General features: G+C 41.2%; 1 protein-coding gene across 1 annotated transcript in view; it reads right to left on the reverse strand.

The window, feature by feature from the left end:
• Positions 1–497: 497 nt before the first annotated feature.
• LOC117966798 (Fc receptor-like protein 5) overlaps positions 498–26,187 on the reverse strand; it is a 47,479-nt gene continuing 21,789 nt past the window's right edge. The window contains exons 6-15 of the mRNA XM_059018349.1: positions 25,133–25,426; positions 24,353–24,646; positions 23,834–24,112; positions 20,251–20,544; positions 10,484–10,759; positions 7,011–7,271; positions 2,161–2,436; positions 1,610–1,711; positions 1,326–1,356; positions 498–853 (exon numbers count right to left, since the gene is read on the reverse strand). Coding sequence (XP_058874332.1) covers positions 766–853; positions 1,326–1,356; positions 1,610–1,711; positions 2,161–2,436; positions 7,011–7,271; positions 10,484–10,759; positions 20,251–20,544; positions 23,834–24,112; positions 24,353–24,646; positions 25,133–25,426 — 2,195 coding nt within the window. The 3' untranslated portion in view covers positions 498–765. The remainder of the gene's footprint in view (positions 854–1,325; positions 1,357–1,609; positions 1,712–2,160; positions 2,437–7,010; positions 7,272–10,483; positions 10,760–20,250; positions 20,545–23,833; positions 24,113–24,352; positions 24,647–25,132; positions 25,427–26,187) is intronic.

The raw sequence follows: 26,187 nt of genomic DNA on the forward strand, positions 1-26,187 counted from the left end.
TGGTTTATTTTGATGTTGACCAACATGCGCAATCACATGACTGGTACATGTCCAGTTATTTAGCTTTTCTGTTTGAAAAGTCGTCAGAAGAGGAAGAAGAAGGAGAGCAACACTTTTCACTGAGTTTGATGACTTATATCTCATTGTGTATAAGACGTATTTATATATTTTTTTCACATTTTTTGCAAAAAAGTTTCAAACTTTTGGTACTGGTACAGATGGTAATTCTAAGTGATGAAAACAGCAAATCTCTTGGAGCTGTATAGAGAGTCTCGGCAATTTCTGACAAGTTTTTCTAACTTTTTCCCTCTTGTTTATAAACTTTCTTATCTTCTTATGTTCTTAATACAACACACCCCTTCCAACGGATAGGAAACATATAATTTAATTACCGTTAATATCTATAATAATGACTGTTTGCTACCTGAAACCCCCAATACTTTGAAAGTTCAAATACATGTTGAAGGTGTATCATTAATAATACAGAACAACACTAGTAGAATAAAGCAGTTTATTGACTAAAGGATAGCTTATGAATACATACATTATTCAGTAATGCACTTCAAGTTACACTGTGCAATCAAGCAATCTATTAAATAAATGAATTCAATCAAACAATCAATGAATAATCCATTTGTTTTGAGGTCTTAGAAAATACCCCAGTCAATGGTCATTTTCTGTAAACTACAGCCGCAGTTTGAACAGATATTCACAGTAGTTCTAAAACATGGCAGTCAGGCTGATCTTCAGTACGACAGTACAATACTATTGCAGTTCCACTCCAGTGTGCTGCACACGGCTGCAGAGCTCAATCCTCTCTGCTGACTGCTCCTGATCCTGATCCGAGGTTTTCCTGAGACAGATGTCAGAGACACACAAGGAGGGCTCAGAGTTTAACTGCAGCAATAACAGAAGCTTTAAAGGATGATGACACTTCTAGGCTTCAGAGTAATCAAGTCCCATTGAAATCACAGAGTGCATTTCAGGGTAAGGAGCAGCTGTGTATCAACTGTAAAGACACTCTGTGGAGGCAGCAGCTTTGTGACATTACTGATGAAAGGGTTATTTTTTAAATACCCTGGATTGAACTTGAATCAAATAATAATGATAATGAATCTTTATCATCTGGAAACCAAAAAAGCCAAATTAACCCAATACAGCATTTCAGGACACAGGTCAAAGTGAAGGTGAGTTTGCAAGAGGGATTCTTAAAGAGCGAGTCAGAAAGTTTCCATCTCCATTTTCAGTGCTGTAAAGGATGATGACAGGTAGAGATAGCGAGTGCTGCCCCCTGGCTGGACACACACTGGTCAATACTGTCTTACCGTGATGTACCACCAGCAATACACAGGGAACCTGAAAAACAAATACGCAGATTGATTTCAGTTTGTTTCTTATAATTGTGTTATATGTGTTTATATAAACTTGCTAAATGTTTATTTTGGACACTGTAAATTAGCTGTGTATATTTAATCAGGAAATCATTCTTTTTTAATGAACTATCCCTAAGACTGGGGTGTGCTGTTCACACTGTAGAAATCACAGGAAGAAGCCTGCATGTGTGCTGTGACAGGCCATGTGAAATGTGTGCACTGACTGGGAGTCTCACCTTGGATCCTGCAGTATTGAAGGAGCAGCAGAGTGAACACAATGAAATGAATCAGAGTGAAGCTCACTCTGTAGCCAATAGCAACAGCGCTGTGCCAGGACGCTGGGGGAAGGAAGGTACAGTATGAGTGTGTGCGAGTGACTTCCATACACCTTGACTGAGCTGATAGGGATTCAAGAACATTACCCTGCTCACACTCGCTCTATAGGAACAGACTTCAGCCACTCTGTCACTCCAATGGCTGTCTGCTTTAACTGCATTTTATTTGAACCATCATTTTAATCACTCAATTAACACTAATTTGGGTAAATTTATTTTAAATGTAATTAAACCTAATGTAAAACTAAAACATTAGTGGGTAATATACACTACTGAATATAGTACAGAACTAGTGTCTGTACAGTGTATTTGTTTCCAATCCAATGTGTTGATATTGCTGGCAATTCTGTGATCTGTTTATTAAGGATTCTATACTGGGAATATAATGATACCTATTATAATCTATGAGATCACTTTCAATCAAGTCAGTTATGAAAAGTTTCTGCTCTTACTTTGCACTTCAATGTGTAGCTCCTGGCTGCTCTTCTTCACTCCCTGTGACTCCACAGCACACGTGTAGCTCCCAGTGTGGCTCTTCTCAGTGCTGGCTATGCTGTACAGTGCAGAGTCAGTGCTGTTAGTCACAGGCTCCCCGTCTCTCACAATGGTGTAGTGGAGTTCAGGGCGGGGGGTTTTGTTCACTGCTGCCTCACAGGTCAGGTTAAGAGCCTCTCCCTCCTTCACTGTGGCTCCTGGAGAGGCTGTCAGAGTCACCCTGGAGAACAGCTCTGACACAAGACAACACGGACAGTCAGAGTTTGACTGTCACAAAAATTGGATCTACAACTTTAACGGCCCTACAGAGAGATTATGTACTGAATGTTCATTGTGTGCTAAGAGTAATCCCACATATTAGCCCACAGTCTTACCTGTATAGAAAGAGGCACGGTGTCATAGCCACTGACTGTGCATAAGACACACATCACCAACATGGAGCATTTTGACTACAGTGAAGCACTTTTATTCTCTGGAGAGCAGCCCCGAGATCGGACAAATGGGACACCGGGCTTAGGGGGTAGAAAGGGAGTTAATCGGGCACCTCCTTACAGAAGGCAAGGGTCACCACAGAAGACCAGGAGACAATGTTGGGGCCAGCTGGCACCAGACAACAGGGTGTCTGGGTTGGTGAGGGCAGCCCTGTCCATCTAGTCCTTGACTGGGGCTGGCTGAGCTCCAACATTCCCTCCGACCCACGTGGGATGGAGTTAATCAATGAGGGAGGTGGCCGGTGGTGGCCATGTGTGTTTTGCACAAGGGAAGAGGTGTGTGGCAGGGCGGACCTGTAAATAGTGTGATGTGTTAGCTGTGTAAATGCACATTTGGCAGAGATGGGGTTAAATATATCCCTCCACAGTGACAGGTGTGGCCATTCTCTAATTAGGTAATTGAGTGCTATTTGGGGAATGGCCACATGTACATAAAGGAAGGAAAACCCCATTTGTTGGGAAGGGTTAGTTTAAGGGAAAGGCTGAGAGCAGCATGTTGCGTTTTCGGCATGGGCACCGGGACAGCACAGCTTGGGTGCATCAGCACTTAAACTTGAGTTTCTGGTCTCTGGTAACCAGCCTTGGCCGTGACACTACCCTTTCACAGACCTGAAAGCAGTTACTGTGCACTTTCTACCCACTAATGCAACGAGTGAACTACAGCCCATGGACCAGGGGGTTATTCATGCTTCAAATCCTGGTACAGAACATTTCTACTAAGAGAGATGAGTGCATGGACAGCAGCAACCATAATCCAGGTGGACATTCTGCAAGCCATGCAATTCACACGCAGTGCATGGGAGCAGATGTCAGAAACATGTGAACTACTTTAAACATGCTGGATGGTGTGCAGGAAAGGGTGGTCAAGAGAATGAGATGCTGTCTGTTAGAGAGGAATGCGATACACTGGGAATATCATAAACAAAACTGGAGGGAATTGAATTTGAATAAAACCAAGCCTCTTCATGAGCAACTATGAGTGACGAGGACATTATTGAACCAGTGACATTGACAGTGACGGGGACAGGATGAGGACATTTCTGGTGATGAGGACGTAGAAGGCACAGAACCAGTTACCCCTTCACTGGATGAGTTCAGAAAGGCAATCACAAATTCACACAGTCATTACCTGGAACTGGTTAACAAGATTGAAACAGCATGCATTGAGAAAAGCACGAAAAAGCTGAAGCAATCTACTCTGGACATTTATTACAAAAGCAGAGACATGTAATTACTGTATTCAACTTGCAAGTGTAAATATTTATTTATATTAATGACCATAAAGTTGCACAATATATTGTGAGGGACTGGTAAAGAAAACGAGGAAAATGTGAAAAGACAACGTAAACCAACTGGATGGTAAACAAAGAAAATAATGTAAAGAGTTTGGGATCAAAAATGAAGTCGGGTTAAAGAATACATTTTGTAAATAATAACTGTGTGTTAAATAAGGGAAAGTAAAAATAAATAAGTTTGGTTTAAAATAAATACTTACTATTGTGTAGAGACAAACCACCTCCCTCCAGAGCTACCGTCCTGTCTCCCTCCTACCCTTCCTCTCCAAAACCCTCGAGTGGACTGTACACCGCCAGCTCTCTGCTTTCCTGTCCAACCACTCTCTGCTTGACCCTCTCCAATCTGGCTTCCGCTCTGCTCACTCCACTGAAACCGCCCTCCTGTCTGTCACTAACTCACTAAACTCTGCCCGAGCTGCCTCTCTCTCCTCTGTCCTAATTCTCCTCGACCTCTCTGCTGCCTTTGACACTGTCGATCACTCTATTCTACTATCCTCTCTCGCTGACCTGGGAATCTCTGGCACTGCTCTGGCCTGGTTCTCCTCCTACCTTTCCAACCGCACTTACCAGGTAACCTGGCGTGGAGCAACATCCACACCTTACCCTCTCTCAACCAGAGTCCCCCAAGGGTCAGTCTCGGGTCCTCTCCTGTTCTCTCTCTACACCCGCTCCCTGGGCCCCCTCATCGCATCCTATGGTTTCTCATACCATTTCTATGCTGATGATGCTCAGATTTTCCTCTCCTTCCCCACCTCTGACTCCACCATCCCCTCCCGTATCTCTACCTGTCTGTCTGCTATCTCGCATCACCTAAAACTCAACCTCTCTAAATCTGACCTCCTTTTCTTTCCCTCCTCCTCCTCCCCCTCCTCTGATCTCTCTATCTCTGTTCCTCTGGAATCTACCACTCTCTCTCCCTCTTCCTCCGCTAAGAACCTCGGAGTCACCCTGGACCCCTGCCTCTCTTATTCCCAGCACATGTCCACTCTGGCACGCACTTGCCGATTCTTCCAGAGCCAAATCCGAAGAATCCGACCCTTCCTCACCAACTACGCCACCCAGCTCCTGGTCCAGGCCTTGGTACTCTCCCGCCTAGACTACTGCAACTCCCTCCTGACTGGCCTCCCTGCGTCCGCCACCCGTCCTCTCCAGCTCATCTAGAACTCCGCTGCCCGCCTGGTGTTCTCTCTGCCTCGCTTCTCCCACGCAACTCCACTACTCCGCTCACTCCTCTGGCTACCGATCACCGCTCGCATCCAGTTCAAGACTCTTGTACTAGCCTACAGATGCCTTGACCAGACTGCACCCAGCTACCTCCAGACCCTCATCTCTCCCTACACTCCCACTCGACCTCTCCGCTCCACCTGCACTAGAAGACTGGTTCTACCTCCTCTACGCTCCCCTGCCTCCAGAGCCCGCTCCTTCTCCACCCTCACTCCGCAGTGGTGGAATGACCTTCCTACAGATGTCAGGACTGCCCAGTCCCTGACCACATTCCAGCGCCTCCTCAAGACTCAGATCTTCAGACAGCACCTGTAGAACTCCTCTGTTTTTCCCCTGGGACACTTATCACCCTTCCTTAAATGCGCTTTACTTGCTCTTATCTGCCCCCTATTTTACTGCATTTAATCCTATACTTCAGAGTACTGTAATCTGCCAAGTGTTTAATCTGTAGTATTTTGTATTTAATCATATCCTGATGTAACTATCACTGTCACTGTTATCTGCTGTATTATTGAATTGTATTTTGTCACACTTGTACTTGCTTGAACCAAAGTCATTGTATTTATCTTGCTCTTAATTGTATTATTACTTGTACTGTGATACTTGAAATGTATTTGCTTATGATTGTAAGTCGCCCTGGATAAGGGCGTCTGCTAAGAAATAAATAATAATAAATAATAAAAATACACAGGGGGCACTAGGACCAGCTGGAAGCTACTGGAGTCAGGGTTGGCTCCAGTTCAAATTAATTATTCATTTAATGATTTGTCAATTGTTTAACGATGTAACTGGTTACCATTTAAAATGTCTGTGTTTGTGAGGGTTTGGTTCGGGAGCTGGAAAGTGACAAGAGGAGGAGGAGGAGGAGGAGGAGGAGGAGGAGGAGGAGGATTGTTATTATTATTATTATTATCATTATTAATATTATTATTATTATTGTTATTATTACTGTGAAACTGGACAACAAACTATTGGTATAAGGTATCTGGACTACGATTTGGACTGTGATTTGGTTTTGGAGGTGAGGTATCAGGATTAGCCTGCCTCGCTATTAGTTAGGTAAAGCATCTGTTTAGATCGGGTTAGGTTTTGTTTTCTTTATTTTTCTTTTGTAAATAATAAACACTCGCTACAGCGTTTTCTCACATCCTGGTTGTCAAGTGTTTATTTTAAGAAGGAACACCTGTGGCAAAGAAGGCAATCCGTCACAACATATAGGCAAAAAATATGATATCATTATTTATAAAATAAAACTTGAAACAAATGATTCTGCATTGTGATTTAGCAGTGCTTGTATTGTTTTGTCAGACTGCTTGTGGTCTTGCAGAGCTCAGCACCGGACTCTAGTCTGCACAGAACGTGCTCCTCTCTGAGAAAAACAAAGTTTCTTCAGGGGACAACTTCTGATAAAAAACAAACAAACAAAAATACTTGCAGTAAGATGTTCAAATGGGCAAAAAGAAACTAAACAATACATCCAAGAGAGGGTGAAACGACCACAAAACAAAGGCAAGCAAAACATGAGTGAACTTTCATACCTACCAACATTTACTTTAATAACTGATATCCATCCAGAGCCTCTTTATTGCTATATTTGGTATGGCCTCCTGTGGATTTGTACAAATTCAAGACATCTTGGCAGAACACAATATCAGAAAGCTCTGCCCTTGATAGGGACCCTGTTACTTTAGTACCATAAATTAGTAATACACTAAATACAGTTGACCTGGACTCCAATATTAATGTAGCAGGGAGACATTACAGACAGAGAAGAGGGTGATGTTCGAGTGAACCTACCTGTCACTGACACCCGCACCTCTGCAGAGTCACCAGAGTAAGTGGAGGAGTTCCACATCGCTCTGCACTTGTAGGACCCCTCGTCACTCTTTGAAACACGATCCACACTCAGCTCTGTGTTATTCTGGGACTGAATCTCTTCATTATCTTTAAAAAAGACAATCCTGGTAAAAGTATAATTTGTGCGTACACGACACCTCAGAGTCAGAGAGTCTCCCTCAATCACAGGCTGGAGGGGAGTCTGCAGGATCACGTCTTCATCTGAAAAGACAGAAAGAGTTCAGATCAGCAGGGCTGAGAGACGGGTCAGGATTGAGGAGTCTGCAGGATCACCCATTGATCTGAAAAGACAGAAAGAGTTCAGATCAGCAGGGCTGAGAGACGGGTCAGGATTGAGGAGTCTGCAGGATCACCCATTCATCTGAAAAGACAGAAAGAGTTCAGATCAGCAGGGCTGAGAGATGGGTCAGGATTGACCACTGACTGGAGGGAACTGACAGTTTTACACAAACACACCTGCATCACCACCACTACACTCTCACCATCTCTCCCTCCTCATCCACTTTCTCTCTTTCACTCTCATTTTCTCTTGGGTGACCTTATTCGTAGACATGACGTTAGTTTCCACTGTTCTGCTGATGATACTCAGCTTTACTTGTCCCTCAAACAGGGCTGTGTGGATCTGCTGCTAACATTTTGAATACCTGTCTTGCTGACATCAAGAACTGGATGTTTAATAACTTTTTAATGTTAAATTCAGACAAAACAGAAGTCATGATACTGGGACCTAATAAAAATACACATTTGGTTTGTTTTATTTGATGGACTGTACAGATTTTAGGGCAGATGTAAAAAACTTAGGTATTATATTTGATATAGACCTCTCTTTCGAAGCACTCATTAAAAATGTTACAAAAATTTTCATTTAAGAAACATTGCAAGACTGAGAGTTATTCTCTCTAGGCAGGATGCAGAGAGATTAGTGCATGCTTTTATATCCTCTAGGGTTGATTATTACAATGGTCTTTTTATTGGGACTAGCCACAACATTATTTCTCACCTCCAACTTGTACAAAATGCTGCTGCTAGAATTTTAACTCTGGTCAAGAGGCGAGAGCATATCACCCCCATGCTGGCATCCTTGCATTGGCTCCCTGTTAGTTTTAGAATAGAGGTTACAGTGTTGCTGTTAACTTATAAAGCTTTAAATGGTCTTGCTCCTCCATACCGAATAGGAGGCACTTTTTTACACAGAGAATTGTGGGAGTCTGGAACCAGCTCCCCAGTAATGTTGTTGAAATTGACACCCTGGGATCCTTCAAGAAGCTGCTTGATGAGATTCTGGGATCAATAAGCTACTAACAACCAAACGAGCAAGATGGGCCGAATGTCCTCCTCTCGTTTGTAAACTTTCTTATGTTCTTATGAAACCCTATGTCCCTAATCGCCCGCTCTGATCACTGGATGCTGGGTTACTGTATGTACCTATAATTCAGAAAAAAACCTCAGGTGGTAGATCTTTTAGTTATATGGCACTTAAATTATGGAACAACTTGCCCATCACAATTAGAGAAGCCCCTTCAGCCGATGCTTTCAAATCTAGCCTAAAAAAACATTTTTATAGCTTGGCATTCTCATCTACATGAGCTGATATTCTCCTGTCTCCATATTGATCCCACTGCTGCTCTTTTCAAAACTAGATTAAAACACATTTTATAATGTAGCTTATATATCCTAACTTTTAAAAAAAATTTTTTTTACATATTTTACTGTTTTGTTTTTATTCTGTTCCTTTTTTACTGCTTGTTGTTGTTGTTGTAATAGGTGTTGTTTCTATATCCTTGTAAAGCGCTTTGTGGCGACCGGTCGTGAAAGGCGCTATATAAAAATAAAATGGATTGATTGATTGATTAATTAATTCTAACCTTACCTGTGATTACTGATTTTATACACCTGCATCAGTGAAAGTGCTCCGTCTGTAGACGGAATTCCATCAAAATGGCCTCCATTCCTATGATTCGTGTAGAAATGCCCAAAAATATGGGGGGACGGACGGTAATGTTTCTGCACGTACTTGATGACTTGTGACCTTTTAGTATATTTTGCTCCTGTTGAACTGTAACTTGATTGAGACCATAGACACCTAACCCACAGAGCACAGGGGAGGCAAACTATATGTTTGTCACCTCGACTTTTTTTGCTCTGTGTAAACACACTATTATTCTATGTTATGGTTTTGCTTATAAATGATTTAAAATGTAAAAAAGGAAAGTCATTCATAAGACGCCATGAGTCCAACATTAAAAATAAATCAATCAATAAATAAATAAAGGAGAGACCCACAATAAAACTCACCGTACACGAACATTGGTTTGACCCACCATAGTCCGCTCTGCACTATTTACAACAGCTAACGTTCGCAGCAGTGTGACTGCAACAGAAGATGGGCAGTTTGGATGCTACAAAAAATGATTAATTAAATATAGGCTAGGTAATTGTTGGTTTAGTTTGTTTTATTCTCTATTAATTAAATTCTATTCAGACGGTTATTTATGTATTTATTTATTTTTTAAATAAGGATATTAGTAGGTTTGTGTTGCTGCAAAGCCATGAACGGGTTTAAGTTCAACAACAACTCTAAATAAAATGTTACTGCTTAAGCACTGGTAATAATTGCACAATAACACAATCCCGTTTTTACTTTACAAATGCTTTTTCATTAAAAACTTGTCATTCTTTATTAAAATTAACTTTCAGCTTTCATATTGAAGCTTGTTGTGTACAACTCCTTCAAGCAAACCAAGGAGGAATTTGCCCCAGGAGTTTCAGTCAAAATGATCATTGGCCACTTTCACCCATGCACCTGTGACTGACTAATCATCATTTATTCAATTTACGGCTACAGCCACATTCCCACATGTGTTCTGGCAGGGATGAATTTAACCCCTTCCCTGCCAATTCAACAGAGAGGAACCAGACTAGGATCACGCTGCAAATATGGATTGAAGGAACTGAATTTATTTAGCCTAGAACAAAGAAGAATCAGGGGGCATTTGATTGAGGTCTATAAGATCTTAAAATGCGTTGGCATAGTTAACCCGAACCAATGCTTTATGCACAGTACAGAAACCAGGACCAGAGGACACAAGAAAATGAAGCGTGGTGAGGGGATGGAATGGGTACAAGTAATTACAGGAGATCTAGATACGTACAGCAGGTACAGTACATTCATTTTTTCTGATAATTTTAAACCGTTTTTCAGTATGGATGAAGCACAAGTATTTATATTATTAGAATTTGCAATTTAACTTTTTATTTCTAATACACCGAGAGCAAACCTAAAAGGAAGCCATTATGTGTTAAATGCATAAGCAGAGAATTACAAAAAAAAAACATGTTACCTACCTATCTAACCTACCAGAGTGCATTATTCTACAGTGTGGTTAAATATTACTTTAATGAAAATGACTTACTGGACACAGTTAGGTTGACAGCATTACTGCGCTCCTGTCCAGACTCACACCAGTACACTCCACTGTGGTAATGCTGAGCTGTACTGATTGTGCAGCTGTCCCCATCTCTCCTGCTGTATTGATCACTGCACCATGCCTCTTCACGTCCATCTCTGTACTGTTTAAACCTCCAGCCAGCAGAGCCCCCCTCCACCTCACAGCTCAGGGTGACTGTCTCTCCTGTGAATATCTGTGCCCAGGCAGGCTGCAGGGTCAGGACAGCCTTGGGACGAACCTCTGAAACAGAGAACAGAATAGGATTAGGGGAAAGAGTTTTTAAATTCTGAAGGAGGAGATAGCATCTAGTCTCCTCTCCAGTAGTATTTCTGGAGTGATTGCAATCTCCTTTCAGAGGCTCGCTAGCTTCACCAAATCTAAACATCAAATGAAAAGTGCAGCCTGTGCTTTCAGCTTCTGAGAGGTCCTGTTTATTAGTGAAGAGGAATTCAATGTTGTGTGACTCCATAAATAAAAAAAAACAGGAAGTTGTTACAAAACAGAATACTTGAGGATCCACTCTGAACATGGTTAAAGACAGACCTTTGAGCACAAACATTATACGTATCTGTGCTCAAATGATTATGTTAAAATGTATTTTTCTGATTAGTGAGTTGAGTATCTCAGCTGAACTACTCCATTACTAAGGTCTGGAGAGGTTACAGATCAAGCAAGACTTCCTGAAGGGATCAATTCTTATAAAATGGAATGTTCAGATGCTACATGCTGATTGGCTGTTGAGGAATTTGAACCGTGCAGATATACAGTATATTACAAAGCACGACAGAACTTATTTTTGCCTAAGCACAGTTTGATTAATAAATTATCAATACACAATATATTAAACTTGCAATAAATATACACACTGGTGTGAGAGGTCTTTTAAAGTTTTTTTCTAAATTAGTGACATTCCTTTCGTAACATTTGATTTTTTCAGAGGCATGACAGTAGACAAGCGGCTAGAATTACAAGAAGAAAAACCTCCATTGAAAAAAAAGCAAAAGACACGAAGATCTAACAAGTCAACAACTTAATGAAATCAAAGAAAACAAAAATAAGGCAAACACAAAAAACAACTGCTTGTCCAGCTGGTGTTTTTATTGATTGGATTAAACAAAGATAAATGGTAATCGACTTTAAAACAGTTTCTCTTAAATATTTAAACGGTCTGGTTTGAGAATTTTATGCTTCAGTGTGTAATTCGGCTGGTTAAGAGAGCTCCATTTCTAGCTTTGTTGACCTCCGTGTGGGTCTCAATCACTATGTAAACAGCACTGACATAAACCGCAATGTTAGCCCTAAATCAAGCATTTAAAATGGCAATAATTATTTTTTGTCGATATTTAAAATATATAGAAAAGGAGGCAAAGAAACCGCAGTTCACTCTAAAATTAATGGGAGTAAATCACCTTGTTTCAATGATGACTCGCTTATCACTGGAAAAAAATAAATGGAAACGTTGAAGCCTCCAGTTTACATCAAATAGAACCTTGTTTGAGGTACTATATGTTCTCCAAAACAGAAGGATATATACAATTGTTAGATTTTTTAATTTTTTGAAAAATTAAAAACGTGTTTAGTTTTAAATAAATAAATTTGTGTACGTTTCAGTATTTAAGATACCGTTAGGTCCTGACATTTATTAGCAAAATAAATAAAATAAAATAAAAAGTTTGAGTAATTAAATATAATCTAGTTATCTGTAGTATGTGTTAATCCTGATCATGCTGTTTGTTCAGTCACTTGTTCACAGTGTGTGTTCATAGTGTAAAAGCCTCCTTCTCCTGCTTTAGAAGAGATGTGACGTGCCTGTGTTGTTACTATTTATAACCATACCAGCTTTTAGCAAACTGAGTGCTTTATTAAATGTGGCGTATTAGGATCTCATCCAGGCAGGCAATCATGACACAGCCGAGTCAGTCACACGTCAGAACCTAGCTAGATTGTACCAACATTGTAGCTAACTCAGGAAAAGAGGTAAACGGAGACCTAGTATGCAATTTCCGAATAAACGGTTCATTATTCCAGTAGGTTACACAGACTACTGCTGGCCGTAATCTACGCCAAAATAATACATCCGATAACAGCAGAACTCTAATCACCAACAGGCATTCTTACTGGGGTTTCCAGACAGTTGTTATAATGCACCATGAACAGTTCACTCAGCAACTTTTGACTGCATCGCTCCTCCCAGCTACAGTCCCCTCATATTTATCCTTTTTTTCAGCCAGCCCACCTGTCCCCCCGGAGCCAGCCAACCGTAAGCCCAGGTCTTTCACGCTCTTGGAGGTTATGACCCCCAGAAGAACATGATAACACACAGCACGACTACATACATGAAGCCCTTTTCCCCCACAGTACAGTTAGCCAGGTCGCTAAAATATTATAGGAAGTAATGGACTGTACCATCTTGACTGCAGTACTACATGCATAGCTCAGTTTGTGCTGTAACGGACTGTGAAACAGTGAGCATTTCTCGAACTGAAAATCCAGTTTCTGCAGATTGCAAATGGTGTTACGGTAAGGTTGTATGGCATTCATAAAGATTAAGTTTTCGATAAGTTATTTTTTTCCTCTCATCAAACAATCATAAAGAGTACATACTTGTGAATCTGTAGAACCATAATAACATAGCTGGCACATTCTGTCAGCCTCCATAAAGTCTTAACTTGCCCGCCATACATGTGTTGTCAAGTCAGTATGCATTCTTTCTTATTTTGGATTTCGGACTTTCTCGAGTGTTGCCAGATCAGACAAACATGTGACAAACACATTGAACCAATAGACCAGGGGCTGGTTGCATAAAGATAGACTAAAGTTTCTGGCTTAGTCTAATGTTAAGTCAGACTGACGATATGACACACAACTAAGACGGTTGCATAAAACAGTCTTTCGTTAGACCATTAACTTTTCGCGGTGCACTCCTGGAAATTTAAGACACTTGAAGACGAACAAATATGGCCTACAATTCCCTGAAACAAGCTCTCAATTCATTCTAACAGAAAATGATTGCCTGTTAGAAGTATACAACATGGAAAAATCTATACTTTTGGGGAGTTTTCGTAAAATAGTTCTTGTACTTGAACACAAGGCAGGAGAAACAATAACTTGAAAATGTGTGTGCCCTAGGGTTATCACCTTTGAAATGAAAAAAAAAATCCGTCCCCCATGGGTTCTAATACACACAACACTGCAGCAATGACCTTTAGATGCATACTTTAACGTTTAACATTACATCTCCCCATATAATGCGGGCCTGTGCGCTTTCCGTCCTTTTTGCGTTTCTGAATTGGAAATCGGAAAACAAGAACATATTTTTATTCAGTATCATATCTACGTTCGTCGCCACAAACTAAGGTTTTTTTTTCTGTGTGGCTAAACTATTTTTCACTTTGTTCAACACAGTGGCAAAAGCATTAAAACCTGGTGTAAGTCAGACCAGCCAGCCTGATTTCTTTGAAGTACACGTGCGGCCAGATCAATTAATAAGGACTTTTTTTAAAATTTTTACTTCGCCACTCTAGCTAACGTAACATAACCATAGCAACGCTGTACGACACGAGAGGAGCGCCTGAACTTTATCATAGCATCTAAACCGGTGAAAATGACAGAAATGGTTTTAAAACAGAAAATACAGAAGACAACCTAATGAAACACACAGCTTAATTTTTTCTGCTAGATACTTTAGGTCCCTATCTCCGTTGTTTGATCAGTGGTGGGAGGACGGAGGATTATAAGGTTGGTCAGTGAATACAGTATTTATTTAACCATATAAACTACCAGAGTGAGCTAATGAAGTCGCCTTTGATTAAAGGCATTACCTAATTGTATTAATAATGTTTTTATTCTTGACGTACTGGAAAAAAAACACGTCAGTTTTGATAGCATACGCTGCAAGCTAGTTAGTTATACAGAAATAAATAAAGTAGCCTAATCTAAATGACTATGCAACAAGTTGTGTTTTTTTCACACGGTAGTGAATTTAGCATTTAATAAAGAAATCAAAGTAATAATAGCATTCAGATAGCCTACTGCAAAAGTATTGGTAGAGTGGGGTCTGTCATTAAAATATCTAGCTACATGTTTCAAATAAAGTAATTTGTCTTGCTGAAACAAAAATATTAAACTTATTCGTATTTGTAGTATGAACATTTTATACTGTAGAAACAAATGTCTTTACAATTCCTGTAGTACAATTATTATTGTTTTAGCCCTGTGAACAGGTCTGTTACCAGTGACAGTATATTGTTTATACAGTATGTCATTCAGGGTTGCATTGGAAGCTAAAAGGAAGGAAAGCAATGGAAAGAGCAGTTGTTTTGTTGAATTAGTAGCTTATTAATGTTTAAAATTATATTGTGTAGGCCTACAATAAAATTGTTTTACAGTTATTTTTAACCTTTTTAGCGTTGCTTAAGTTTTTCCAGTGTGGCTAAAAAATGTTGTTTTAGCTACAGTGGCTAACTAAATGAAATCCCCAGAGGGAACATAGCATATTCTAAAGGTTAAAGCCATTAGACTATAAACTGCAGATAAACACTTCCGGGACACAATCAAAAAGAGTAGATGCTTTTGTTTTTAACAAAATGGTCTATATTTGTTTTTGCATTACATTTTATTAATGTTCTATTATTTTCTGTGAAAAAGGCAATATGAAAAAATGGGAAAATGAGCCAGAATCTGTTGCTTTAAGTCTGATTAAAATGTTCCCATAACCGTCCGTTTGTAGATGATAAACAGAGGTTCAGATGGGACGTATTTCTAGTATTTTGTATACTTGTTGTAACCCTTGAGACAATAAATTTGTTCCATGATCAGTCAAAGCAGATGCTTTAAGTTGTGGTTCAAGAGCAAAAACATTGGGTAACGCTTCTTCCTTACCTCCTTTTTGCAGAGTTCGACAGGGTTCTCCCCCTTCGAGCTCTTGTACAGCCAACAGCCTTGCGGCATCCTCGATCTAGTGAGAGAGGGGTGGAAAGAGCATAAAGGCTCGCCCAAAAACGTAATGAAGCATGTGCTCCTTCTTAGAGATCGCCTGGATTTGGTCGGCCGATTGGCTCAGGACAATCTCAAATCGGCTCAGCACTGGCAACAGCAGCATTACAATAAAATCGCATGAATTTCGACCTTTTGACCAGGAGACAAAGTACCGTTGCTCCTTCCCATGTCGGAATCGAAACTGTGTGCTAAATTTCAGGGGCCATATGAGGCGATTCGGGTTATAGGAAAAGTAAATTATGAAATTCGGCAGCCCGATCGCCGGAATGAACTTGAAGTTTATCACATCAATTTATTGAAGCTCTGGCAGGCAAGGGAGCCCTTATTTATAGCGTCAGACGAGGTCGAGGATGATTTAGGACCTTGTATAGAGGCCCCTAGCACCAGAGACATTCCAATGGGGGAACAGTTACTCCCAGATCAGCAAAGAGAACTGCGCAAGTTAATTGAGGATTTCAAGGATGTTTTTTTTCTGACTTGCCCGGTAGAACTAACCTCATTGAATATGCTATTATCACTCCCCCAGGGTGATTGAGCCTTCCAGGAGCGAGTGGTGCATTCCAATTGTGATAGTGGCCAAAAAGGACGGCACCAACCACTTTCGCGTTGATTTCCGTAAGGTAAACGCTATTGCCAAGTTCGATGGCTACCCCATGCCTCGGGTCAATGAGCTTCTCGACAGACTGGGAATGGCGAGGTCCATCTCAACTTTGGACCTGACGAAGGGATACTGGCATATCCCATTAACCCGCAGTTCCAGAGAGAAAACTGCATTTTCTACTCCCAATGATCTGTTCCATTTCATAACCATGATGTTTGGGCTACATGGTGCGCCACCTGCCTTTCAGAGACTGATGGACCAGGTCTTACGCCCACATCATGAGTATGCAGCAATATTTGGGATTTATTATGGGAAAAGGGTGGGTGAAACCCGTAGCCACCAAAGTCCAGGCTTTGATGAACGCGGCAATCCCCAAAACCAAGTCCCAGGTGAGGTCTCTATTGGGGTTGGTCAGTTATTACCGAAGATTTATCCCTGATTATGCCACAGCAGTCAACCCCTTAGTAAACCTCACTAGAAAGTGAGCACCAAATTTAATTAAATGGTCAGGAGAATGTCAGGGGGCGTTTGATGTTATTAAGCAGAGACTTTGCCAGGCCCCTACCCTTATTACACCAGATTTTAACAAAGGATTCATCCTTCACATAGACGCTTCGGATGTTGGTCTGGGGGCAGTCTTGTCCCAAAAGGTAGATGTAGTAGAACACCCCATCCTGTACCTCAGTAAAAAGATGCTCCCCTATATTAACTACTGGGAGATTCATTCAACCACGGACCACGCCCCACTCAGGTGGTTTAGCACAATGAAGGACAGCAACGCCTGAATAACTTGGTGGTATCTGATGTTGCAATCCTTCATGTATCACATGATACAACGTGCAGTGAAAGACCACCAAAATGCAGATTATTTATCCCGGGAGGGGGGAGTAATGAGAAACGTAGATTCAGCCGAGTGTTCCTTGGGCTCCACTCTGAGTGGTGGGATATGTGACAGAGAAAGAATGAATCTTGGCTATAACTCTCCCTCCTGACCTGTGAGGACGCTGTGTAAAGGGAACAGTGTGCCCTGGACTGGATGGTGTGGCAATTCATTCCTGGGAAAGGAGGAAATCGGCCCTCTAGAAAGGGGGCGGAGTCACAGTACACCAAGTCATCACCCCAGATGGGAGGCGATGTGGCAATCACAGATTGGAGGAAAAGCGATTGAACTCGCTAACCTAGGGGATGTGACTGACGGTATAAAAGGGGATGTGACAAAGCGAACTGTTCCTTTGTTAAAGTTGCAAACGGAGCACTGAATAGCCATACAAGACCAGGAGTGTTTTGTATTTGTTTTGTGTTGCTAACTGTTTGTGATTTTATAATTATTAGACAGCTGAAACACTTGGGAGATGTCGCTGTTAAGCCAGCATGCAACCCGGATTACAATACTGCACTGGTCACTTGTTATTGTGTATTCACTGGAGCACCGTGAAAAGGACTCGGAGCTGTGTCTGTACATTATTATTATTATTATTTCGGGACTGAAACCCTGTATTGTTTAGCTGTGCAAGTTCACGTTGCTGTGTATTTGCCAGCACCATTATTTAACGGCCAGAGGAGCCAAATAAAGCACTTGTTAACCGTGAACATTGTTTGGACTGTTTCTGTTGTGCACTGCATCACCTCTACACCAGCGCACTACAAACCACTTTGCCACAGAGCCGCTATTCGGTTCAAGGTGACTCACATAAATAACACCGTGTAACAATTTTTTTTTTTTTTTGTTCCTGGGTAGTAAGTGTTATTTCCTAATTGCTTATGCCTCAAAAGTATAGAAAATGGCTATTATTCCCCACAAACTTTGCTTTTGTGACCAGGACAGTGATATTTTGAAATTGACCTATTTTCCAGACCATTCCAGATAGATTCAGTGCGAAGTAAACTTGGAGTAACTTCTAGAACTTTCTAGAACTTTCCAGTAATATAAATAGTAGTATAAATACAGGGGCCTTAAGCCCACCAGTTCAGTTTAGTTCCAGCTGCCTAAGTGGATACATATCTGCATTTTTCTGAGATGGCATCAAGGTCATAGGAGACTTCAAAATGGTGGCATTCCTGATGGGTCTCCAAGGCGGTTTTACCAAGTTTCCCTGCTATCTTTGCCTTTGGGACTGCAGGGACACCAAGGCGCACTACCACAGGCGGGACTGGCCACAGCGGACCGAGTTCTCTGTGGGGAGGAACAACGTCAAGTGGGAGCCACTGGTGGACCCCCGGAAGGTGCTGATGCCACCACTGCACATCAAATTGGGCTTTATGAAACAATTTGTCAGAGCTCTAGATAAGGAGTCGGCAGCCTTCAAGTACCTTCAAGACTTCTTCCCTAAGCTGTCTGAGGCAAAGGTCAAAGCCAGTGTCTTCGTCGGACCACAGATGAAGATCTTGGAGTGCAATGAATTCCCCAAGAAGCTCACTAGTAAGGAGAAAGCGGCTTGGAACAGCTTTGTCGCAGTGGTTCGGGGCTTCCTGGGCAATCACAAGGCCGAAAACTATGTGGAGCTGGTTAAGACTCTGGTGAAGAACTACGGCACAATGGGCTGTAGGATGTCCCTCAAAGTCCATATCCTTGATGCTTATCTTGATAAATTCAAGGAGAACATGGGAGCGTACTCGGAGGAGCAAGGCGAGCGCTTCCACCAGGATATACTAGACTTTGAACGCCGCTACCAAGGACAGTATAACGAGAACATGATGGGAGACTACATTTGGGGGCTGATTTGTGAAAGTGATTTACAGTGTAATCGTAAATCTCGAAAAACTACTCACTTCTAAATCTTTTGTAGTCATTTTTTGAATTACTTTAGTATAAATACATGTTAATTTGGATTCATATGTTGTTTTTTTCTGACTTTATGTGAACGAAAAGACACAAATTCGCCGGTTTTCTCATTGGAAATAGGTAAATTTCAAAATATCACTGTCCTGGTCACAAATGCAAAGTTTGTGGGGAATAATAGCCATTTTCTATACTTTTGAGGCATAAGCAATTAGGAAATAACACTTACTACCCAGGAACAAAAATTGTGTTACATAGTGTTATATATTTGGACCCTGTGCCAAAAAAAAAGATAAAAATGATGCATTTGCACAGGGTACTCCAGCGTACTGCATTTAGTGTCCAATATGCAAAACTATCCCCAGAATCCCATATTCTCAATAACTTCTGCTAAATAAGGTTAATACCAAGTTTCCTGACAATTGGATAAGTGTTTCCTCAGATCTATGGATAAAAGCAGATGAGCGCTTCCACTGTCACCCCTTCACAGGGGAATGCATCACCAGCGGGGTTAATGACAGACACAGCATCACAGGAACTGATAGCTCATGAACACAAGCATTACAAAGGGATCCACACTGCTGACTGTCCGTGTTTGCAGACACTGCAGCTGTGCTGGGGAGGCCGTCATACACATTGTGTTCTTATATCTGGAGAGCTGCTCATCCAGCTGTCATGAAGCTTGGTGTAAACATTATTTATCTGAAGTTATTGAGCCTATCAGATTCTTGAGATATAGAGGCGGGGCGTCTGTCTGTCAGCCCGTCTGTCCCTCTGTATGTCACTCTTACAATGTTGCATATATCTGGAGAACCAGCTCTATAACTGTCATGAAACTTGCTATTACCATTATCTAGTTTAGGTTACTAAAAATATCAGATTCAGGATATTTAAGGGAGGTCTGTCTGTCCCTACATCCATCCCCCTGTTTATACATTTTTACAGATACCTGTTCATTTGTGGGTGATGGATTCGATTTTTTTAAGTGCTAAAGTATGCTTTTAAAATCTATTTTCATATCTTTTATTTGCTTTAATGAACCCCCCCCCTCTTTTTTTGAGCCAGGAATATTTTGGTTCTTCATTTGTTTGAACTATAACACATGGTCTGATTAGGTTATAACAATTGGTTATTGTGATTGGTTAGCACTCTTTAAATAGCAAGAATTCTGTGACATACCAATGTGGGACAAAAAAAAATAACTAAAGAAAACAAAAAGTAAATGTTACCAAATGTCACCTTTGTGCTTTATTCCAAACGTAAAAGAAAATGCCTTTCCTATTCTGCTATCTATAATAGTAACAATTGAGTTGTACCAAAAGATTACTCCTCACACTCATTTCAGTTACTCACTTGATACTTGTATATTGACAGCATTGCTGTATTGTGAGTTAAACGGTTTGCTCCCCCTTCCAGCCCGACACCAGTACTCTCCACTGTGGGACAGAGCAGCAGCACTGATTATGTATCCGGCTCCAGTTCCACTGCTGCTGTTAGTCTGGTACACTGGAGTGCTGTACTGCCTGTCTTTGTACCAGAGATATCTCCAGCCATCAGAGCCCCCAACCACACAGCTCAGAGTCACTGTGTCTCCTTCAAATATCTCTCCTGCAGGCTCCTGGGTCAGGACAGGCTTTGGCTTGCCAGCTACAAAAGAGGAGACAACAGAATTAGGGGAGTGCACATTTCTCTCTTTCATTCAAGAAAAACTTTACCCACTAGATTCTGTAATTGTTCATCATTCTGTATTGTCCCCAGAGGGACAATAGATACCTTACCAATATGTGTTTGTGAAATGATAGAGGGAGACAGACAGGGGGTACTCAGTCTCACTGATGAGAAGGCAGTAGATTGAGGAATCCTCTCAGTGTGTCAAGGTGACAGAACTGGAATGGAGGCGCCGACCAGGGGGGGGCCCACACACATACAGAAATGAAATTGCCTTGAGCCTGAGGCACAATGTTTGGTTTATTAAATCGTTCCAGAATCGTTATCATAGCATTGCCTCATTTTGTATTGTGATTTCCACGAGTGCACCTCATCGCTGCAAAATGACATGTAAACAAACGGCAAAATGCGCCAGTTTGTCTTGTTACAAAAAGATCGAAATTGTTCGAGCTCCTGAAAAAAACCTGAATCAGACACAAGTCACTAAGCAATTTGGTGTTTTCCATTCTGGTGAGTTGCTTCACCATTCTGTTAAATAATTTTGTGCATGTCTTGAATATTGCTACTGTACAGGTATTCATAATTAATCTAGAGCTGCTGCTGCATTTTTTAACGTGGGTAGGGATGCTGTGTTAATTTAGTTTATTAATGTTAGTTTGTCTTACTTTATTATTATAGTTTATTAACATATGTTGCAGGGGTGGATTAGCACTTTATTATTGATTTATTTTATAGTTAATTGCTTGTGTGTGTTCTTTTTCTTTAACTCTTTTTTTGATCACGATATTATTTTCTAGTTCATGGAGCACTATTCTTTGGGATTGATTTGTGTAATTGTATTTTTGTATTTGATATTTATTTACACTAAGGATTTGTATTCATTGACTTTACTGGACACTTTCCCATCCTAAAATGATTACTGCTTGGAAGCACATTCCACACGCGGATTGTTAATTATTTTCAATTAAGTTTAAAGGTTTTTAAGAGACAGACAAACACTCAGAACAGTGAAACGAGAGAACAACAGTGAGACGAGAGAACAACAAAGAGACGAGAGAACGACAAAGAGACGAGAGAACAACAAAGAGAGGAGAGAACAACAAAGAGACGAGAGAATGACAGAGACGAGAGAACGACAAAGAGACGAGACGTGGGAAGAAACAGAAACAAACAAACGAAACGAAACAAAACAGAAACAAAACTAAAACAAACAAAGACGAGCAGGGCAGTGGAAATGAGCTGCTCTCTGCTGCTAGAGAAAGAGCCGTGCGGAGCCGAGACCAATCGAGCCATCCAGCTGGGAGAGTCGGGCAGCAGCAGCGACAGTCACCGTCGAGATATCCAGGACCAGTGGCGCTGAGGGGGGTCAGCGGAATATACGGTTCCAGGAGGATTGGGCATCTAGAGGGGAAGAGGTGGAGATACCTCCCCCCTCACAAATCTAAGTGTCCAAGCTTTCTACTGTTCGAGATATAATTATTTGTTAATGTCCTGCCTGATTCGGGTTGATTAGCAAAGGCTTTCGTTTGTTTAATTTTAGAACGCAACTCTCTGACGCCCCTCCGATCTATTATCAGAGCTGTGTGGTGTATGCAAGGCTGGACTACTTTGGAGAGACATTGAAGATCACGTGGAGATTGTGGTGTCCCAGGACTACTATCATTAAGCTAGTTGTCATTTCTGTTTTAGTACATTGTTGAATTGTCTTTCTTGCTAATATCCCTTTTAACTACTGTTTGCTAGTGTTACTATCTGATAGTCACTGTTGATCTCTATGCTTGGTCATTTTTATATTTTATATGTTAACTTGGTAGTTTTAATGATTGTTTGTTTTTTTAGAATTTATTGTAATAAATTCATTTTTTTTATATATATATATATTTTGATTGTCTGGCTTCCTTTGCTTGCATTGATAAGGTGTCACTACCCTGGTGCTGATCTTAGATATTGGTTTGGTGTTATACCTGCAACACATACACTTGCCTGTTGCTTTACTCTTATTCATATGTTGACGCACGTGCATCATGACAAGTAATACGTATTTATTTATTCATTAATTCATATTGTCTGATAGTCAGCTCCGTCTTGAACACTTTGGCTAAGAGAACACTTTGCTTGCTTCTTAAGGGGTGTTCTCTTAGCAGGATACTACTGTATTATAATTATACAATTTTAAACAATCAAAAATGAAATCTGCCGAACCGAAATAAAAACAACTCATATCTGGATGTCAAAAACAGGGGATGTGGCTGACGGTATAAAAGGGGATGTGATGAAGCAAACTGTTCCTTTAAGGTTGCGAACGGAGCACTGAATAGCCATACAAGACCAGGAGTGTTTTGTATTTGTTTTGTGTTGCTAACTGCTTGTGATTTATAATTATTAGACAGCTGAAACACTTGGGAGCTGTCGCTGTTAAGCCAGCATTCAACCCAGATTACAATACTGCACTGGTCACTTGTTATTGTGTATTCACTGGAGCACCGTGAAAAGGACGCAGAGCCGTGCCTGTACATTATTATTATTTTGGGACTTAAACCCTGTATTGTTTAGCTGTGCAAGTTCACATTGCTGTGTATATGCCAGCACCATTATTTAACGGCCAGAGGAGCCAATAAAGCACTTGTTAACCGTGAACATTGTTTGGACTGTTTCTGTTGTGCACTGCATCACCTCTACACCTGCGCACTACAAACCACTTTGCCACAGAGCCGCTATTCGGTTCTAGTTGACTCACATAGATAATGTAACATTGTGTAGATCAGCCACATTGTTTTTTGTATAGAAGTATAGTATAGAGCCAGCATCGGATCTGGCCAGCTTTATGTCTATTGCAGGCAAATTGAATAAAACAAAACCCCAAATATTTGAGTAATAAAATAAGAACCACTTATTGATAAAGGGCAATAAAAATAAAGAAATCAATGTAATTTGAAGCTATTTGCTCTTTGATTTTAGTCCTTCATATTTTTAGCAGTGTAGATGGGTCACTATTATCTGTTAGACATTTACAGCAGAATATGAGTGGGAACAAAAGCTATAATATTCAGATCGCTAGTATTTTATTTCTTGACAGGGCGAAAACATGCTTTGAAAAATAGTTTTTCCAGCTCAATGTTAGAATATTTTAAGACTTTCTAAATGTCCTCAAAAACCTAGAAGGACTTCTTATAGAAGTCTTTGGTGAAATATCTTTTGGTATAACTTCTGATTCCACCAGTGAGTGCAGAATACCAATGCAAGATCTCTAAAGGAAGCAGTGACTCGCCTCTCACAGTCAGTGATACAGAACCACTCCTTTTCTTCAGCCCCATCCCTGCTGCCTCCACCTCACACTGGTAGCTCCCTGTGTCTCTCAGCCCTGCCGCTGGGATTGAGTATGGATCCCGTGATCCAGCTCCTCTCAGATTCCCGTTGTCTTTGATATAGCTGTACTGTAGTTGTGCGCCCTGTTTATTTATGTGAGCCCCACACTGCAGAGTCACAGCCTCTCCCTCCCACACTGAGGCACGAGGCGTCACTGTCAGAGTGGGTGTGCTGAACAGCTCTGCAGAAACACAAACACAGAGCGGCCCTTCATGATTAACATAATCATTAGCCTCTTTAAAACAAAATGAATTCAGTCTGTACTGTCACTATGGCTTTGTTGCTTAATCATACCTATTTTTAATCTAAAGGAAATAGAGCTACAATATAGTCTTCTTTTGCTTTAATACTGTTATTTCTTTAATTAATTTTCTTTATGGCTGGCTGCCGTCTTTCTTACAGGCTCAGTTCAGTCACTCACCTGAAACTTTTATCTTGACAGCATTGCTGTATTCTGAGTTAAACGGGTTGCTCCCTCTTCCAGCTCGACACCAGTACTCTCCACTGTGAGACAGAGCAGCAGCACTGATTGTGTATCCGGCTCCAGGTCCACTGCTGCTGTCAGTCTGGTACACTGGAGCTCCCTGCCTGTCTTTGTACCAGAGATATCTCCAGCCACCAGAGCCCCCCTCAACCACACAGCTCAGGGTGACTGTGTCTCCTTCAAATATCTCTCCTGCAGGCTCCCGGGTCAGGACAGGCTTTGGCTTGCTAGCTACAAGAGAGGAGACAACAGAATTAGGGGAGTGCACATTTCTCTCTTTCATTCAAAGAAAAACTTTACCCACTAGATTCTGTAATTGTGCATTCTGCATTGTCCCCAGAGGGACAATAGATACCTTCCCAGTGTGTGTTTGTGAAAGGATAGAGGGAGAAGAGAGGGGGTACTCAGTCTCACTGACGAGAAGGCAGGAACAGTTCAGTGTAGATTGAGGAATCCTCTCAGTGTATGAAGGTGACAGAAATGGAATGGAGGGGCAGACAGCACTGACACCGATGAGAAGGAAAGAAGGGCGGAGGAGCAGTGTAAATAGAGGAACTCTCTCAGTGTGTTTGTGGTACAAATGCAGGGAGAAAGAGAGGAGGCAGGGCAGACAGCACTTAGGTAGGAAGGCAGTCGGGAGACAGAGAGCCCCGTCTGGAGTCTACAATAGAGGAGAGGATCAGAATGTTAGAATTCAGAGTGTTTGAAATGACTTACCTGATACTCTCAGTGTAAGACTATTGCTGATTGTAGAGTACGATGGGTTACCTGTCCTTACACCTTTACAGGTATATTCCCCACTGTGGTATTGAGCAGCAGAGCTAATTGTGTAGCTGTCACCATCTATACTGCTGTAGGAATCCTGGGTTACTGGACCATTCCTCCCAGCTTTGTACCATGTGAATCTCCAGTCAGTGTAATCCCCCTGAACCTGACATCTCAGTGTAACTCTCTCTGATTTGAATATCTGTGTCCATGCAGGCTCCTGGGTCAGGACAGCCTGGGGTCGTTCTGTAGAGACAGAAGATCAGAGAAGATCAGACAGCACTCAGCACTCCTCTCTCTCTCCTGTTTTTATCCTATGTTGTTCCACAAGGAAATACAATATGGTAAGAATCTATCTGTTATTAATACACTATTACAACAACTAGAGTGTTTCAGTGGCCTGTTGTCACTCATAATAATGACACTCTTTGTCAGCTGCAGAGGTGCTTAATCACGGTTAAAAAGCAGCTCTCCAGATATCAAGCATTACAAAGGGATCCACACTGCTGACTGTCAGTGTTTGCAGACACTGCACCTGTGCTGGGGAGGCCGTCATCTGCAAACATGGAAGTGTGACATAAAGATGGACGGCTGTACTGACAGACAAACACCCCCTATATCCCCACAATGTGAGATTCTCTACAGCAATGCTAGATTGTGTTAATACTTAGTTTCATAATTGGATTAATGGTCATTCAGATAAGAGACACCACGTGGTACTCCAGGGTAGCCTCGTACCCAAGTCCTACATAACTGGTACAAACACAAGTAGCTTTGTACACTGGCAGAATCTCGCAGCTAAAATATACATGTAATACAACTGGCCAGACACATCAATAGAACATAGATAATGCACTGCAAAGAACAGAAGAAAAGATAAAGACACACAGGCTTAGCAGCATGACTTGTATTCAGGTTATTATCTTCACTGTCAGTGAAGCATCATTATTATGTATATTTAAAACGTCAGACAACTTTATTATGAATTGGTTATAATGCTGCCTTAT

Source organism: Acipenser ruthenus, chromosome 59, assembly GCF_902713425.1.
Source record: "Acipenser ruthenus chromosome 59, fAciRut3.2 maternal haplotype, whole genome shotgun sequence".
Classification (NCBI taxonomy): Eukaryota; Metazoa; Chordata; class Actinopteri; order Acipenseriformes; family Acipenseridae; genus Acipenser; species Acipenser ruthenus.